Source organism: Stylophora pistillata, chromosome 5 (assembly GCF_964205215.1).
Source record: "Stylophora pistillata chromosome 5, jaStyPist1.2, whole genome shotgun sequence".
Lineage (NCBI taxonomy): Eukaryota > Metazoa > Cnidaria > Anthozoa > Scleractinia > Pocilloporidae > Stylophora > Stylophora pistillata.
Window position 1 is genome coordinate 24,170,494 of NC_142523.1, and position 15,119 is coordinate 24,185,612.

The 15,119-nt window shown below is 40.2% G+C and overlaps 1 protein-coding gene and 1 pseudogene across 1 annotated transcript; one reads left to right on the forward strand and one right to left on the reverse strand.

The window, feature by feature from the left end:
* The first annotated feature begins 4,482 nt into the window (after positions 1-4,482).
* Positions 4,483-6,896, forward strand: LOC111345116 (piggyBac transposable element-derived protein 4). Its single transcript, XM_088762079.1, has one exon. It carries the CDS (start codon positions 4,523-4,525, stop codon positions 6,329-6,331), a length of 1,809 nt encoding a protein of 602 aa, XP_088618205.1. The 5' UTR covers positions 4,483-4,522; the 3' UTR covers positions 6,332-6,896.
* Positions 6,897-7,512: 616 nt separating this feature from the next.
* On the reverse strand, positions 7,513-12,945 carry LOC148730940 (uncharacterized; annotated as a pseudogene).
* Positions 12,946-15,119: the final 2,174 nt, after the last annotated feature.

Here is a 15,119-nt window from a genome sequence, read left to right on the forward strand (position 1 = left end):
TGAAGATAGACGAAGAGTGAATGATTATCAGAGTTAAGTAAAGCTGCGTTGTAGATTAAAGAGATTCTCGCGGTCTGATTGGTCGAAGATTGTGCTGTCATATCTCGCGATAATCACCTCGCACGAGTTGATTAGAGCAGGAGCGCTAAATTTCAAAATGGCTGCCTCGCACTTTGTCAACGTTACCGCGGAAGCGACGAGCACGATAAAAGAAATACTAAATTCTGAAGAGCGAAAACGATGCTACTAGAATTGATGTGACACTTTCCAAAAGTAACTTTTAAAGGGCAGGTTATTTATACGAGGTCTAACCCAACCACGATTTTACGCAATAGGTGAACTTCTGCTTGCTCTCACGACAAGATAATAACTTGTATTTATATGGCGCTCATATCATAAACTCATGGCGCTTTACAACACTGTACGGGGGACTTTACCAGACTGCTAAGCTGTTTACAATCAAATGAAAGCGAATATAACAGATGCCCCCTCCCCCCTATTCCCAGTAACCAGGCCAGACCACATCACAGTAATCTCGTGAAGTGGGTTCTTTAACGTCCCCTGCCTAACCAAATTAACTAATTAATAGTTGCAGGAGACGGGACCTCCATTTATTCGTCCCTATCCGAGAGGATGGTTTCTTCAATTAAATAAATGTCCTCACACTGTTAGCTTGCGGCCCTCGTGAAACTTTTCGGTTTTGTTGAGCAACGGCTAAACTTTATTTGTAATTTCTAGTGGAAACTGGCCGCTTTACTCGACACGAGTAATCGAAACAATCGTAACAAAATATGGGAAAAGCTACCTTTATTTACAGAATGGTTTCAACAAGAAAACGAATTTACAACAGAATTCGAAGGCACCTGAATAATTATACTGAAAAAATTAATTTGATGTTGGCTGCTACCCGGTAAATGGCATGTCTAAAATCTTTACTAAAAAACCTGAGCAAATCACTTTTGATTCTTAATTTTATGCCCGATTACCGCTATGGATATCATGACTGAGTTGCTCGAGGAAAGCCGGGTTTGATGGCCACGGCACCGAAACATTTTGTGGGAACTAAGGGAAAGTGTTAATAAGGTTCAGGAAAAGTCGATCTGACCCACTCACTAATTAATCCATCATCGGGAAAAATTCCGCATTAATTTTTTTTCGCAAAATTTCCAAGGAAAAGTGTATATCATCTTCGAGTAGATCAAAAATGGTTTTTGATTCTTTTTACATACAGTGGCTGTTGTGTTTTTCTTCCCTCTTTCAAATCATCTGGTGGATACTGCCTGATGCTTTTCCTTGGTTTAGGATTCGCAAAGTGGTGACAGATATGTCTGTAATGGAGAAATATTTTCATTAGAGCCATTAATATATTCAGGTCCATTGAGTTTCGAAAGTAATCTTGAATTGCAATGGTTTCTCTTAGCTCTGCTTTTCGATTTAGTGCGGTAAAACGAATAAGCAAAGTAATCGCAACGGCCAATTAGACGAAAGGAAGATACCCTGAAGAGCTAATAACAACTCAAAGTAAAATCAACAAGCTACTTAAAGCGCGGGAAAATGCGAGCGATCATGTTGTGGTTGGTTTTACTTTTACGTCTGATTGGTCGAGAGAGCGGCGCGAGTTTTATGGACCAAAGCAGTCAATCAACGAAACGGATACAATGAAAACAGGGATTATGCTATAATTTGTTTTATTAAAAACTAGATCATAGGATAATGCAATTCAAGACTTTTTATTGGCTTAGCCAGTATGGTATATGAGCCAATATACCATAATCTAATATCTGTACATTGTAACGATTTCTTCTTACGAAATAAAGTCGAGAAGATTTGTCTTATATCTTGGGGGCGTTTTTCTAAATAAAACAATTATTCCACTCGCGCTTGTTGGATGTGAGATGATTATAGCCAACTCGGCGCTACGCGCCTCCTTGGCTATCTATTAGGGAGCTTACGATACAGACGTTTTCGGGGCGACGGCGACGTGACAGCCCAGGTGGACTGGGCCAGAGGTTGCTGTTTTCGTGCCATAATTTAAGTTGTTAAGATTCTGATGACGGCCGGCCTCTGCGACTTCGTCGAGTTTAATTAATTGTTGCGCTTTATAAATTAAGGCTTTTTTGTCCTAGCTACATTTAAAGAATTCCTCCATCTCCTCGTCCTTTACTACGACGCTAATCTTATTAGCAATGAAGAGTTCTTGGTTTTGTATGAAATGTTTCCGTCTAAAAACCTCAATTTTCCATACGAAAATGTTCATAGATCTGAGGTGTACGTTTTCGAGATGCATCTACGAATTGATAGAGGGAATGGCAGCAAGCAAAAATTCCCTTTCATGTTAAGAATTCAAGTACTGTACGCGTACGTGCCCAAAACTTACCTCGACGATTTGGACTTAACTGTTGCTTCGGTCAATTTAACCAAAAGAGAAAACAAAAGGTCTCTTGAGTTGGCCGAGACATCGTGTGATGATTTGTGCGAAATGTGATATTGCAATCACTTTAATACAAGTGACAAAATTGGCAGTATATTAAAAAAAAACAAACAAGATCAACTCACGTTTTCACCACGACGGCAAACTCACTGATCTCACGTCGCCGACGTGAGGGCGACGGCGGGACCGCATGCGCAGTCAATCTCGCCCCAATCTTAATCGGTCTCCACGTCGCCGTCGCCCCGAGAACGTCTATATCTTAAGCTCTCTATTATCTCATATCCAACGCGCGCTTGTGGAATAATTGTTGTTATTAAAAACTGGATCATTGGATAATGCAATTCAAGACTTTTTATTGGCTTAGCCATTATGGTATATTAGCCAATATATCTACAAATATGGTAAGCGTACGCGTCAGCTTAAAATCAAAAGGGAGCTAAAAAATCCGGTTTCTTCTTACAAAATAGTAATTTCTTGGGGGCGTTTTTAATAAAACAATTATTCCACTCGCGCTTGTTGGTATGAGATGATTATAGCCAACTCGGCGCTACGTGTCTCGTTGGCTATCTATCATCTCATATCCAACGTGCGCTCGTGGAATAATTGTTAAATAGAGAGTTTACCGTGCATGAAATTAATGTAGATGTAGGACAAGGATCTAACCTGAAACTCGAGACATGACATGGTAAACCCAGCTTACATTGAAAGTTTTAATTCGAATCAGTAAAAAGGTTCCCTTCCTAAAAAGCACCTTTTATGAGCCTTCTTTCCCCCATGAAAGCCCCCCTTAATCTCGTGCACAGATCCTAACGTGTAACTGACGCAAACAAATGTAGCTTGGCCGTGAAAGGCCTGGGTACGAGACCACCTTTTCTTAACCAAGTCCCCCTCCATAATAAGAGCCCCTCACCCATAAGACCTCATTCGCAATGAATCGTCTTCCGGTTCTAATTCCCCCCCCCCTCCCCCCCTCTTTACAGTAAGCCTGTCCCGATTGTGATAGGCAACTTTTGAGCAACTTTTAGCGTTGGTTGCAACTTTTTGCGGTTCTAGCAGCCTTGAGCAGTTTTTTCCTTTCTGAGCAATTTTTGAGCGAAACATAGGCGAAGAGCACATATCAAGCTCGAAAGAGTCAACGATTTCATTAAAAAAACCTACAGTTTATTGCGAATTTCTTAAACACATAACCTGTCACTTGAAAACGTTTCGGGTCTATTGCGATCCTTAACTAGTCATATAACGGATAATCGGCTAAAATGGCGTTCGACAAGACATCAAATGCGTCATGTGATTTGTTCTGTTAGACTCAAGTATCTGTAGACTTCGCCCATATTTGCGAGCAACTCTTAAGCTACGTTTCAAGCCTTTTTTTCTTAACCGATATTAGCAGTTATGGCGAATAACCAAGAATAAAGCTTGTAACAAACGTTTTTATAAAAATATCAAGAAAATTTAGGTAAAAACATTTGACATTTTCAGAGAAACTTTTTGGACCTTTAGCAATTTCTTAGCAACGTTTTGGCATTCCCGTGAGCAACTTTCCAGAATTTTAAGAACACAATCGGAACAGGCCAACTCCTGAGGGTATCAATGGGGTCAACTTAGCCGTTATGCTCAAAAGAGGACAACTTTTAGCCGTTAGTTATAAAGAACGTTTACCGTACAAATGTTTTCTCTCTGCAATGTGTCATTTTTGTGTCATCATGGGTTAACCGTAGCCGTGAAATGGCTGTAAGGAGAAAATAGTTAGCTCAATGGATAGAGCGCTGGACTGTTGTGCGGGAGGTCGAGGGTTCGAGCCCTGGCCGGACCAACACTCAGGGTCTTAACCCTTATCGTGCGGCTCCCGGAATATTCCGGGCGCACGTGTTCGTCCATGTGGACGGGTCCCGGAATATTCCGGGTTTCCGAACATCATCGTTTTATTGGCGGAGAAGTTCGGAATATGTTGGGCTTATATTGGTTTATGGTCATGGGCCAACCCAAGGGACATAAATTAAGCATCCGACAGAGTTCCGAAGACCCGAGTAGAATAAAAGAGTTAATTAGCATGAAATACATTTTGTTGCGCGGTAACACTGAGAAACAAAGATGGCGGCCAATATTGTATTTGTTGATGAAGGAACTATTGATGAAGTTGTCGGCGGAGAGGATAGCGATTTAGATGAAAATACGGATAATTCTGAAAGCAGTGAAGAAGAAGATGACAGAAGAGAAGAAGACAGTGATGGCGAGGCGGACAGCGAAGAAGAAACCGAAGAAGACAACTGGGTCCTTGGCGATCGCATCCCGCGAAGGCTTGACTTCACAGCTGATCGAGGGTTGAATGTGGAGCTTCCTAACAATCCATCATTCTCTGACTACTTTCATCTCCTCTTCCCCGAAAACCTATTCAACGAGATTGCATCCCAAACAAATAAATATGCTACGGAAACAATCGCATCTTTACAGCGAAGAGGTCGTTTACCTCAGCACTCGAGATTTAGAAATTGGCCTGAGGATGGTGTGACAGCTGGTGAGATAAAAGCTTTTCTTGCCATGATTATTGCAATGGGCCTGGTGAATCAAGAGAATATCCAGGATTACTGGTCCATCGACGAGGTTTTATCAACTCCCTTTTTCCCTCAAATTATGTCAAGAGACAAATTTATGAACATTTTAACATTTTTTCACTTGTGTGATAATGATGATTATGTTCCTCGAGGACAGGAAGGGTATGACCCAATAAAAAAGCTTGGCACTATATACAGCGTTGTCACTGGGAAATTTTCAGATGTCTGGAAGCCAGGCAAAAATATTTGCATTGATGAGGGAATGATTCCATTCAGAGGAAAGGTGCATTTCAAAGTGTATAATCCTGACAAGCCAGATAAGTATGGTGTTAAGTCATACCAGTTGTGTGACTCAAGTAATGGATATTGCTGTAGGTTTGAAATTTACACTGGTGTAAACCCAGAACCACCCAGTGCTAAAGGGAAGACATATGACTTAGTCATGAGGCTCATGCAACCTTATTTGAATGCGGGTAGGTGTTTGTATGTTGACAACTACTACACATCACCTACTTTATTTGCTGAGCTCTATAGGCAGAACACTGGGGCCTGTGGAACAGCCAGATACAGGAAAGGTATCCCCCAGCAATTTAAAAGGGCACAAGTGAAAAAAAAAGGTGACAAGTATGTTATGAACAATGGAACTTTGCTGGCAGTTAAATTTAAGGACCGCAGAGTTTTCCAGATGCTGTCATCAGTTCATTCTGTTGTGGATGTAGAAGTTGGCCGAAATCACCCTGGAACTGGCCAGCCAATAACTAAACCTGAGATTATCCATGACTACAACAAGTTCATGGGAGCAGTTGACAGATGTGATCAGATGGTGGCCTATTCTTGCTTCAGGCGACGCACCATGAAATGGTGGAAGAAAGTGTTCTTCCACCTGTTTTCCTTAAGCATCCTAAATGCTTACATCCTGTACAAGCAAAGAACCCGGTCACCTGTGCTGCAAAGGACTTTTAGAAGGGAGCTTGTGAAGGAGCTTGTTAGGAATTCTGGCATCTCTCATTCTCTCACTCCGAGAGGCCGCCCAAGGAGGTCAGCTGAAGGCTTAACCCGTCTTCAAGTTGGAGGTCACTTCCCAGAGAAAATATTGGGCACTGGGAAGAAGTCCAACATCACCCGGGCATGTGCGGTTTGCTTTCCTGCCCAAAAGAAGATCCTAAAAAGGGCAGGAGAGAAAAGGAAGAGGCCAGGAAAAGAGTCTAGCTTTCAGTGCAGTGTCTGTAAAGTAGCCCTCTGTATACAGGACTGCTTCCAGTTGTTCCACACTGTTCAGGACTATGTTGCTGCCTACATTCGAAGACACGATGCCAATAATGACAATGAGGATGCTGAAACTAACTGATACTAACCATTATTCATCTTTTGTTTGGTTTTGTTAGGTTTTGAAGTCAATTCAAACACAGAAATAGATAAATTTACAACATAGACCCCAACAACTGAGCTGACTGTTTTGAACTAATTCAAAACCAAGCAATGTACATAAATTCCTAATTTTGATTATGTGTTGACTTGACAAGTATGCAATCTTGCTACTGTATTGAGAAAAACAAATGTTGTCACAGACACAGGAATTGTTTTATTAAGCTGGTGGACTAGGGCTTAACTCTGATTGCCATTTTAGGCTTGTACAGATAATTTTTGGAAGAAATTAATATGATTTGTTTTTTATTAATGTATAATTTTTGTCAAGTTTTTCCAAAAGCATGATTTCATAGCTAAAATTTTAAAAGCAAAATAGGTTAAAAGTTTATTGTAATAGAATAATCAGAAAGGCAATTTCCTAAGCTTTAATTTGATATATAGGTTGTTGGGATTTGATGAAATGTAAAGCTTGCACTGCTGATGAAAGGATCAACTGTCATGTATAAGTGTGTTACTAAAAATAAAGTCAGTTTAGGGGATTGTAACCTGAACTCGAACTCAGCATGATAAGGGTTAAAATAATTGAGAAGAATTTGCTACCTTTCTATAACATCAAGAAATGGTTAGATACTCTAGTCTTCTCGGATAAGGACGAATAAATGGAGGTCCCGTCTCCTGCAGGGTTGGGATAGGAGACGTTAATTTCCCACACACGAGATTACTGTGTTATAAATGTCCTCCCCTGTGGTGGGATGGGTGGGAGGGTGAACTAGCACGAATGGTTCCTATGTTCCTTTCTAGTCCTTCCCCACTGCAAAACTTAATGCAGTGAAAATAGACTAATTAAATTAAATTAATAAATGTCTACATTTACCACCAAATTCTCATAACTGGCACTAGTAATAGCAGTCAGTATGAAGAATTTGTGTGATATTGGCTTAAAGAGTAATACTACCAAAGCTAAAATTTTCCCCGTCAACCGTAAAAGCCATCAGCTCGTTGAAACCCTCTCTCCTATACGTATCCCTTCCTAGTAAGCGCCGTTCTTTGATATGCCTACCTTCATAAAAATCCCCCATTTTGAAAAACTTGGTTAGAAAGATAATGGGGACAAAAAAAGTTGAGGTCTTGTGGTCTTACACTATTTATAAGAACCGCTGTTTATGTTCCCTCTTTGTACGACTCTCTGTCGAAAAGCCAAAAACTAAAGCCATTCAGTTTCTGTTGACGATACTTTCACCATTGCCAATCAGCTAACACTCCATTTTACCCTCGTGGTCAGTGAAAGTTGCCAGATTAAACGCACTGCATCGAGGCTTGCGTATGCAGAGGTCACTGCGTTGTGTGAGAGATACAACCCTGTGATGTACTATCAAGTGACCGTCTATGGCTTTGTTTGTTGAATTGCCATTTTGCTTAAAGACAGAGTCTTTAGCGGAACAGACCCGAGGTGGTTTCCACATATCGTATGCTTTAGAATGAATGAATGCATAATTGTAGGAATCAAATGCATAAAAGAAGTAAAAGATATCGAAAGATAGAAACAACAAAAGAATCTTCGCAGAAAAAAAAAGGATAAAACTAAAGAAGTTATATTTATTCCCCACCCCACACCCCACAGCCCTCACCCAATCGCAAGCCAGAATCTGAACCGTATAAAATTTACAAATGGTTAACACCACCGCGTGACTATTGAGTTATGGATGCACGCGGGAGGTTGCTAAGCACGAAAGAAGCATAATAGTCGCACAAGGCGATAGCCGAGAGCGACTCCAGTTTCTTGAGTGCTTAGCAAACCTCTTGAGTGCTTAGCAAACCTCCCAAGTGCATCCAAAACTCAATAGTGTACACTGTGACGTTTACCATTTATTTTATAACATAACATTGATACAATGTAGCATAAGAGTTTTCTTTTATTTAAAAAATCCTACGTGATCAGAAAACAGCAAGCGCGCGGAAAATTAGTCTTTACATTTGCTCAAGTCAGCAGCGTACACCCATGGACGAATGGTGGACGTTGAATTGACCAATAAGAGCGCGCGCTTTACTTTGGCTATGTTATAACTTACGTCGTAAAACAAAAGCCTTCGCACCAAACCAGATGCCGCCTAAACTCGAAGCAAATAAAATATCACACGCCCCTTGAAATTGGACATCACGCGCCGACTAATATCGTTTTGTGTCCAAAATCAGACGTGGTAACAAGTAGACTCCTTCAAAAATCGAATTCGAATGCAGTCTTAAAGCGAAGGCCATCCAAATCACACGCAATCAAAATCTATAAGCATTATATATGGGACGTCGCTCAAAATCTGCAGCATTTAAAATAAAATGTCTCAATTAACGCTCCGCTATTAAAGGTAACAATACCCTAAGCCTATTCGGAAATGAATTGCAGTCACTTCGCTCCATGGTTTCATCACTTCAAGCCAGTTCGCTGCACAATAGAAGTTACTGTGCTCCATACAGAAGTGACTTCGCTCCAAAAAATTAGCGAAAGAATGGCGTGAACGGTTAATTATGTGTGGTTGGTTATCGACTGATTGGGAAGAAGATCAAGCTAATGGGTTTTTAGCTTCCATTCGCGTTCGCTTACACTTGGTCACGCTAAATACCATTTCGTTCGATTACGCTTGGACTGGAAGAATTCTTGCGCTTTGACTTGACGAATTCTTGTTTACGAGAGAGACGACATTATAACTTCATTACAACATGTCTTATCACTTTCGTATTGTATTTATAAACTGATCAACTAAAACATCAGTTAGGTCGATTAAATACAATCAAGTAAGCATAAAGTATACACTTAGCACCAAATTATATCATGGAGCGAAGTCACTTTTGTATGGAGCGAGGTAATATTTATTGTGGAGTGATCTAAATATTGGTTGGAGCGAACTGACTTGGAGCGATCTAACCATGGAGCGAAGAGGCCGGATACCTCTGAAATTATAAAGTTATCTGACCTTGTATAACTGACATATTGTAACATCCCGCCATCGCTGCTATGGGATTTTTGCAACATTCTCTTTCATTTGTTCATGGTGAACCTTTTTTTGTATACCCTCCACTAAAAACAGTGTCATTGGGAAAATTTCCATCAAACGAACACTCTGCAAAACAAAAATTAATCTCTTGTAAGACCTTATTGAATAAAAATTTCTTTAGGTTTTTGTAATCCTGTGATATGGGTAAGGACTAAAGAAAGTTGTTTAAGGCCAGCAGATCTTTTCTCAATCTCGCTGAGGGTCCTACTTTCCCTCCATGCACAGACTTTCAAGTTCTGGCGACTGATTTTGGTGAGTTCTTTACTCAGAAGATTGCTGGAATAAAGTTCATGCTCTCAGACCCTACTCTCCGATCTTCATCCAGCAGCCTACCTGCTGAATTTGGTACTGATGCGTCATTTTCTGAATTCAAACTTTTATCGACAAATGATGTACAAGCAATTATTTCGTCGTCTGCTAAGAAGTCCTGTCTTCTTGATCCGATTTTAACTACATTACTTGTTGATCATCTCAGTAATGTACTCCTACCTACGATTACAAGAATGATTAACCTATCGCTGAGTACAGGTCATTTCCCTGACTCTTGGAAACTTGCGACAGTGCGACCACTTCTCAAGAAGGCTGGTCTTGATGTTGTTCTTAAGAACTACAGACCAGTGAGCAACCTACAGTACATCTCAACATGATAGTTGAGACTGTTGTTGCTAAGCAGCTGTAGAAGCATTTGTCTTTGAATAACCTGCTTCCAGTGTATCAATCGGCGTACCGCCTTCAGCACAGTGCTGAAACGTAACCGCTCTGCTAAAGGTTGTAAACGATATTCTACTCAATATGGATAAACAACGGGTGACTTTACCACTTCTCCTTGATCCGCTTAGTGCCGCTTTTGATACTGTGGATCATGGCATGCTGCTACCGGACGATTAGAAAACTCCTTTGGTATCCGAGGCAATGTCCTCTCATGGTTTCGATCTTACCTCTCTGGTCGTTCTCAGTGAATTTCGGTGCACGGTGCACTTTCAAGAAGATTCAGTTTGGATTGTGGTGTACCGCAGGGATCTTGTCTGGGCCCTCTTTTATTCACATTCTACACTAGTAGATTGTTTCCGATTGTTCAATCGCATTTGCCTGACGTTCACTGTTTTGCAGATGATACTCAATTATATATTTCTTTTTGTCCCCATGACGCTATTGATGAGTCTTCCACCCTAAATGCTTTGGAGTCCTTTGTTGATGATATTCGCTTATGGATGTTAACTGACAGTCTAAAGCTCAACAATTTTAAGTCTGAATTTTTGGTCATAGGAATTAACACCTCAGCAGTTGGCTAAAGTTAATACTCATTGTATACGGGTGGGTGATTGCAGCGTCTCAGCAGTCTCCTCTGCTAGAAACCTCGGTTCTTGGTTTGACAAAAAATTATCAATGGCTACCCACATAACGAAATTGTCTAGCTCTTGTTTCTATTATCTCTATAATATTTGGCGTTTACGGAAGTACCTCTCTAGACGGTGCACTGAGACTCTGGTGCATGCATTTGTGTCATCTAGGATTGACTTTTGTAACAGTATTTTGTATGGTATTCCTGACTATCGTTTAAATAAGCTTCAAAGAATACAGAATGCTGCTGCTAGACTGGTTTTGTCAGCAGAGTAGATACTGCCATATTACACCTTTACTTTTTGATTTACACTGGCTACCAGTTAAATTTCGAATTGTTTTTAAAATTCTTTTAATTACTTTTAAGGTTCTTAAAGGTTTGGCACCGACATATCTAGCCTCTTTAATTTCCATGAAGTCACCTTCACGGTATAATCTTAGGAGTTCTCGTGATAACCTCCTCCTTAGTTATCCTAAAAAGTTGTCTAAAGTAACTATTGGTGATCGCTCCTTCACGTATGCTGCTCCGAAACTTTGGAACGCGCTTCCTCTGGAAATTAGGTCTGAAAACACTGTTGCTGGCTTCAAGTCTAAACTTAAGACACATTTAGTTCGTGCTGCGTTTTCATAGCCTGCCAAATATCAATTACTTTATTTTATTTTATGTCTTAATTATTCTATATATTGTGATCCTAACCTATTTGTTGTTGTTCTCTTAGTTTTAAACTATTTAAATAGTGATATGTTGTAATGTGCATTTGAGCATATCCACATGGAATTTGCGCCCTACAAATGCTGTATTATTATTATTATCATTATTATTATCATTATTATTATTATTGTTATTAATCCTGGATTCATTGCAGTAGCATTTTTAACTTTTTTCATACAAGTGACCCTGTATTTGAGCGGCACTGCATTGAGCAATCATCTTGTATTAAGCGATCGTTTTCCCCTTCTTTGCCTTTCTTTACACCCCTTTTTAGCGGTCACCTCTACGGAAGCCGTCGCGGTCGCGGTCGCCTTTACTGAGTCTGTTTTTTTTGGTCTTCAACCTGTAATGAACGGTCACTTAAAGCCAAACCACTCAATAAAACTAAGAATAATCTTGCGGGTAAAATTTTATCTATGTTTATCTCCCAAAATAGTTTTTAGTAGTATTTTTGAGCGAAAATTTTCTATACATTAATAGGTCAATCACGAAGAAAAATATTTTTTTCGTTATTCATTATACCCCTATTCCATAGACCTGTATTGAGTGGTCAACCTGCATTAAGCGATTACGCCGCCATTCCCCGTGGACGAACGCTTAATATTGGTATGAATGTGGACATTTATTAGCCTTGCTCATACCGAAGCCTGGTAAAAACTCAGTACACTATCTAAGTACCACCTGAATTCTATGTCAATTCCCACTGCACCTGAAGAAGGCTGGTTTGGCCAGCCGAAATATAGTGCTCTGTTTTAAAACTTATCTTCGTTGTATCGGTCTTGCCTCTATATTTATATTCGTTAATTTGGGCCGATTAGATCACTGCTGATCCAACGTACAAGAGTAGGATTATCGTCCACTGTTGCTTGCTGAACATTTCACACAAATTATGTTCGATTTCAGCCGTTTTCTCGAGTTCCATCTTCGATTCTCCTTGCCTGCACGATTCAAGCGGGAAAACCTCTGATTACTGGAAGTAAAAACACGGCAAGATCCACGCGTCCAGTCGTCTCAGTTAGGTGCAGAGCGCGGACTCATTTCCCAAACGGTGGCTGATAATCGAGCATGATTCGTACCCAGATCTCTATTTGTCCACAGGAGATATCTGGGAACGAAATTAAGTCGCGCTTTCAACCACCTAGTGCCAAAACTGTATGGAAACCTTTCAGGTATGCCGAGGGTTGGGGTTTTCCCTACTTTAGTTTCTTTTTTCCGATTTCCATGAACGTTTCAATTTTTTCTTCGTGTTTTCATGACAGCATTTGTTTTTTGTATTTTCCACTGAAATTTTTAGGCTAAAATTGGAGCGCTGCTGGCCAAATTTGACCCCTCACACTTGCTCCACGGTTGACCGTTGTCGGTTAAAAGAATTTCCTGTAATAGGAATTTGTTTCTCTACACCGCCCTGCAAAGTCATAAATGAAAGCACTAACCTGTTACTTGACCTCCTGTCGAATGAGCCATCAGATAAAAAAGGAAGAGAAATACCAGCATCTTCTTGTTCATGGTCCTGCATTTGTTGTAAAGATTGGTTCGGAATTGAATAATCCATTTCACAAAATAATATCTACATTGATGGTCCATCGAATTTTCTCTCCATATCGTCTCTTGATACTTGGTTTTCCCCGGGGAATATGAACAGTTTATATTCTCTTGGTTTTCCACAACAAAGAATACGTCTAATTTTGTTTTGAAAACCACGTTTGGTAGACAAAACCTTATTTCAGACGATACCAGACGAAGCATTGTGGCTGAAAGAAATCATGTACAAAACTAGATATTATTTTTTAACCTTATAAGTGGTGGAAACTAGAAAAATGCGCTCAGAACTAATATCAGTAGGAAAAAGGCTGACATGTTGTTCAAAATTTGTTTAATATCAGTAAGAAAAAGGTTGACATATTGTTCAAAATTTGTTTAATATCAGTAGGAAAAAGGTTGACATATTGTTCAAAACTTTTTAGAGTCATTTAAATGAAATGAAATTTGATCTCGCTAACCTTGACCACATGGAAAACTGCGGACGCTCTCGGTGTCTGTTAGAAGTTATTACAATCAGCAATCCTGACTAATTAGACGTGCACAACAAACGTGCACAAGTTCTGAGTCAGAACTTGTGCGTGCCTCGGACGGTTAATTTAAACACGAAGGCGCGCTATATAAGGAAGTCTTCCCTGGGAAGACTTAGGCTCATTTGTCACTCACCGTTGACGTGTGCGGGTCAAATTTATATGCTGGTAGACGAACAAAAGGAGCTAATGAGATATCTATTGTTTACTTCCACCAGCATGGTGGCATTAGGTAACGTGCGAACCACCTACTTCGATCTCAAATTTACCGCCACAAATAAACACAGTTTCCATTGGAGTAAGGAAATACAAATCTCAAAAATTCTTGTATTTTGATGAAGACATAAAACAATTTTGAGGAATGCGCCCGCTGTTCACTGCTTTGGGGTAGCTGTAGCTCAATCTGACTGGACTCTAAGAGTTCTACATCACACGACGGTTGATTGACAAATGGTCCAGTGGGACCTAGGGCTCGTTTTATAGTGCGCCTTCGTGTTTAAAGAATTATTATATGGCTGTGTCTCACAAGGACTGGGAACAACCGAATTCACGAATTTGATTGGCTGTAATCAATATTGAAAGCGGTCTAGATTTTCCCATCTAGACCGGCATCTAGACCGGTCCAGAAAAAAGAGGTACAAAGAATGTAAAAAATTATTGGCATATAAGACACAGCCATAATAAACATCTTATATGAGAACGATCCTTCGCAGTAAAGCACTATTTGAGCAATAGTGAAAATCAGACCTGAAAAAAAAAAAATTTCAGGCCTGTACGGGACTCGAACCACTGACCTCTGCGATACTAGTGCAGCGCTCTACCAATTGAGCTAACAAGCCAACTGGGAGCAGGCCATCAAATTAATTCTATATAAACCCGTAGATGATAAATCAAACAACAAACATATGAAACATATGTGTGAACTGCGGTTATGAGACGTATATGAGAACGATCCTTCGCAGTAAAGCACTATTTGAGCAATAGTGAAAATCAGACCTGAAAAAAATTTCAGGCCTGTACGGGACTCGAACCACTGACCTCTGCGATACTAGTGCAGCGCTCTACCAATTGAGCTAACAAGCCAACTGTATCAAATAGTGCTTTACTGCGAAGGATCGTTCTCATATACGTCTCATAACCGCAGTTCACACATATGTTTCATATGTTTGTTGTTGTTTGATTTATCATCTACGGGTTTATATCGAATTAATTTGATGGCCTGCTCCCAGTTGGCTTGTTAGCTCAATTGGTAGAGCGCTGCACTAGTATCGCAGAGGTCAGTGGTTCGAGTCCCGTACAGGCCTGAAATTTTTTTCAGGTCTGATTTTCACTATTGCTCAAATAGTGCTTTACTGCGAAGGATCGTTCTCATATACGTCTCATAACCGCAGTTCACACATATGTTTCATATGTTTGTTGTTGTTTAATAAACATCTTATTAACCGAGCTAGGTCGGTCTGTATGGGAGAATCTTGACCCCGGTCGCTGGTACAGACCGCACTACGTTCGGTCTGTACTGGCCACCTCGGTCAAGATTCTCCCATACAGATCTCCCACTCGGTTAATAAGAACTAAATATAGTTTAGAAGTATGTAATGA